This window comes from Kryptolebias marmoratus, linkage group LG21 (genome assembly GCF_001649575.2).
Source record: "Kryptolebias marmoratus isolate JLee-2015 linkage group LG21, ASM164957v2, whole genome shotgun sequence".
Lineage (NCBI taxonomy): Eukaryota > Metazoa > Chordata > Actinopteri > Cyprinodontiformes > Rivulidae > Kryptolebias > Kryptolebias marmoratus.
The window spans coordinates 7,853,542-7,857,979 of NC_051450.1; the positions used below are offsets into that span (position 1 = coordinate 7,853,542).

General features: G+C 39.4%; 1 protein-coding gene across 2 annotated transcripts in view; it reads left to right on the forward strand.

The window, feature by feature from the left end:
- The window catches only part of LOC108234712 (E3 ubiquitin-protein ligase HECW1), a 77,248-nt gene that overhangs the window by 54,793 nt on the left and 18,017 nt on the right, over positions 1–4,438 (forward strand). For both annotated transcript variants that reach the window (XM_017414101.3, XM_017414103.3), the window contains 5 exons: positions 888–994; positions 2,242–2,356; positions 2,443–2,556; positions 2,901–3,053; positions 4,098–4,196. In XM_017414101.3, the coding sequence (XP_017269590.1) occupies positions 888–994; positions 2,242–2,356; positions 2,443–2,556; positions 2,901–3,053; positions 4,098–4,196 (588 nt within the window). The remainder of the gene's footprint in view (positions 1–887; positions 995–2,241; positions 2,357–2,442; positions 2,557–2,900; positions 3,054–4,097; positions 4,197–4,438) is intronic.

Below are 4,438 nucleotides of genomic sequence, written 5' to 3' on the forward strand. Positions count from 1 at the left end.
CCTTGTACTGGTACTACTTTGGTTCGTACATGCACTGGCCAAGGTATTTATAGCGTGTTCGTCGTTTAGAATCGCAGCAACCAAATTCCTTGCTGTGTCACTCATGCCTGTTACTACTGAGTTATACAGGCCGTTTGCAAGTAAATTTCAAGATGGCTGCCTATGATGTCAGATTAGGTTTCATTCCATATGTTCAGATTTTAATTCCATATATTCAGATTTTCATTCCATATATTCAAGTTTCATTCCATATATTCAAGTTTCATATATATATATATATATATATATATATATATATATATATGGATATTCTGTATCCATCCCAAAATTGAATGGATAGGGCCTCCCAATAATCCCAGAGGCTATGTTTCAGAGGTTTGCCCCCAGCAGTGTCTTCCACATCCAAAACTAGAAGGACTCACAAATTGCAAACCTTCGCCAAAGGCCATAGCATCATTAAAAAATAGTCTGATCCTGATCGTCATCTGGATCACCACCAACATTTAATGATTGTTTCTTGTTAAAACTTCAACATTTCCTTAATCTGTCATTAAAATCTGTTCATTCATTTTTAAGTAATCTTTCTAACAGACAAATAAAAACAAAAAAAAACCAACACTCTCAAAAACATAAGCTTCTTGGCAGAGGTAATGAATTACATGGGACCAGCCAGAAGCTGCGGGAGGCGCCGTAAGGGCCTTGTGCATTGTGGGTTGGGTGATGAGATAATAAATGCTAACACAATCCCAGATTTTGAAAATATATGAAATATAAAAAAATGAGTCTTTACCCTCCATCAACCTAACATTTACTCATTGTGTAACTTCTGACTACAGAAAATAATGGATTCTGGGTTGTTTTTTTTATGTTGTTGTTGTTGTTTTCAGTTTATTTGAAGAGGATATCATGTCCTACATTCCTCCTTACGCCGTTCACCCAGGCTTCAGCTTCTCCCCTCGCTGCTCGCCTGTCTCCTCCCCACAGAACTCTCCAGGTATGTATTCTCTTTCATATCATTTTGTGAGAAGCCGTAGATGATTTAATCCTCCATCTTGTGCGGTCAGTTAAAGGGATAAACACACACGCACGAGTTAGTAACCCTTCGTGTTTCACTAACACGTGTCTCATCTGTCTGTGGCTGCAGAAGTGTGTAACACAGGATTATACTTTACGTGTCAGAGTACTCTTTCACAAACCAAAATACTACCATCATCACTGTTTGATAAAGCTTGCACTGTTTGGCTACTCTGTTTTCATTATGACCTCTGGTGAACCTCAAATGGGCCACAAATGTGTGTGGTGTTGAGCATCTATAAAAAAGAAATTGGGTCACAGCAGGAAGCTTGTTTCATAGTTGTGCTTGTAATTGTCTTTGTAAACAAAATGTGACCTGATAAACCTTAAAAAAAGGAGCCAGTGTGAACTGAGGACATAGTGAATAAGGGCTTTGACTAAACCACTGATCTAGTCTGCAGAAGTGCTTTTGTGCAAAACAGACTCTTTGACCCTCATATTTGAGTTTCTTGTGTGCTAAATGAAGTAAAAAGCAGATTAAGAACTTTTTCTGAGCCTTCTGGACATTCAGACAAACACTAGACTGGATGATCTGACTGATTCTGCCTCACATATTACATCCAGAACCAGTTCTGTCCATCACTACTTGTTCTTGATCCAGAGATACATGTGGCAATAAAAATATACAACCCCTAATCCAGTAATGTTGGTATTGATTTTTTTTTCTGGCACAAAAGACGGAAATAAACTCAGACTCTTTATTTTGTAAAACATATTTTAAAATTTCAGTCAAATAAATATTTTTTCTATTCTTAGATCAACATATGGCGTTCTCTGAATACTTCAAAGATGCTGGCAGTTAACAGCCAGTCACAACAAGCTGTTTCTTTTTTTCTCGAATTTGACAAAATAACATTGGTATTATTAAAATTAATGTTTTTTATTATAAAACTTAAGTGGGACGAAATTTATGGATATCTAAAGAGATTTAAAAGCACCACATGTTAGAAATTTTTACTTTCTTTTTGTCTATTTTTGTTCGTGATGTCTTTTCAAACTTAATTAAAAAGTAAAAAAAACTTTCAAACAAAATTAAAAAGTAATGATAATCTGCCTGATATGTTTGTTACTTATATTACCAGCAATTGTAGCTCCAATAAGCATCTCTATTTTTGGCTTTTATAAACCTACGTGAAACCCTCAATCCTTTCTGTTCTGTTTGCGCAGGACTGCAAAGGGCCCGGGCCCCGGCTCCTTATCGCAGAGACTTCGAAGCCAAACTGCGAAACTTCTACAGGAAGCTAGAAGCTAAAGGCTACGGCCAGGGTCCAGGCAAGATCAAGTAAGCGGTCACTGTAACCTCAAACCAAGCCTAAGTTGCTAACGAAGCAGTGATTGTTTGTGTTTGGTGTGACTTGGCTCTTTCAGGCTGTTGATCAGGAGAGAACACCTCCTGGAGGGAACCTTCAACCAGGTGATGGCGTATTCTCGTAAAGAGCTGCAGAGAAACAAACTCTACGTCACCTTCCTGGGGGAGGAGGGGTGAGACACGTTCAACGGGACACGCTCATAAACTTTCACGCCACCAGACCGACACAAGAACCACATACACAACTTTAACTTTTAAACAGACACGTTAAACATCTACAGCTCAATGGGCTCTCATACACACATACATAGAGATAATTACAAAAGTTAAACTCAGTTTTTTAAATAATTACAAGGCTGAGAAAACCTGTGAGCTGCTTTAATTAAATCCAAAACATTCTCACATCAGTCCCACTCACAGGACAGGCAGTGTTCCTGTATATAGGAGATGTTTTATGTGCAGTTTAACATCCGTTTGTGACATCCTGTTTCCTGCCTCTGCTGTGTTGTCTCATCAGGTTAGATTACAGCGGCCCGTCCAGAGAGTTCTTCTTTCTTCTGTCTCAGGAGCTCTTTAATCCCTACTATGGTCTGTTTGAATACTCTGCTAACGACACGTATACTGTGCAGATCAGCCCAATGTCAGCTTTTGTTGAGAACCATCTGGAATGGTAAGTTCTTTGTGTGCGCAAAGAAAAATAACAAGAGGCACAACTGAACCTTTGGATTTACTCACTAACTACTAGGTGTGAGGATTTGGGTTTTTTGTGTTTTCAGTTTGTTATTTTTATTATCTTGTTTCTGTTCTGAGTTATTGTTTCAGTTTAGTTTTCTTGTTTGTGTTGCTGTCACTATTCATTCCTCCCCAGTTGTCACTCACTCGGTCTCCTGCCACGCCCACCTCCACCTGCCGGTAATTGTCATCATTCCACCTGTGTCCACTCATCCTAATTACCCTCAGTGTTTAAAAACCCGGTCATTTCTCCCACACCCTGCCGGTTCATTGCTCTCTGTTCCCTGTTGCTACGTTCTGCTCCACGCCTCGTTTTCTTTTTGTTAAGACTTAGTTCTTTATGTTGCTGCCTTGTCAGCCTTTTGGTTTGTGTTCATCTTGTTTTAATAAATTAGTCTTCTTTATAAAATGAGTCTGCATTCTGGGTTCGCCTCCTTCCCCACCATACCCGACACTAGGAATGTCACGGTACACTTAGGTCATGGTTTAACACAGGTTTGATATAACAGAACAGACAGTTTTTGTCCTTTATTTTTGAAAATAGAATAAACTGTCTCAGAAGCTATTATTGATAATCTAAGGTAGCAGATTATGTACAGCAATGTAGAATTTGCCAACTGGTATCTTCACCATTAAATAAATAAATAAATAATAATAATGATGACGATAATAATAGTTAGTAGTGTGACAGAAGTGTATCTATACATTGTATGCTCACCAGCCATTTTATTAGGCATATTCTTACTTTGTCTAGATGCCTAAATGCATTGAGGTGCTGCCATATGATTGATTGATTAGTTGTTGTTTTTTTGTGTTAACAAGCAATTGAACAGGTGCACCTAAATATGTAGCTGATGACTGTACATCTTCTGCTTTAAAAGCAAAGTCCTTCTTTAACATCGTTAAATTAAAGTCTGTCTTCACACAAAAGCTGTGAGTTTTAGTTTTAGTAATTTTGCTTTTTGTGTGTGTTTGTGGCCAGGTTCCGGTTCAGCGGTCGTATCCTGGGCCTGGCTCTGATCCATCAGTACCTGTTGGATGCGTTCTTCACCAGACCTTTCTACAAGGCACTGCTCAGACTGTTAGTATCCTGTTTTTTTATTTTAAAATGTCAGACCTGGCAGGCCCAAACATATTGTGAGGGTCTGTTGGGAACGTCTGGCAGAGTCTCCTGTTAGGCGGAGCTTTAACTCCCACCTCTGGGAGAACTTCGAACATGTTCCGGGGGAGGCGGGGGACATTGAGCCCGAGTGGGCCATGTTCCGTGCCTCCATTGTTGAGGCGGCTTCTCGGAGCTGTGGCCGCAAGGTGGTTGGTGCCTGT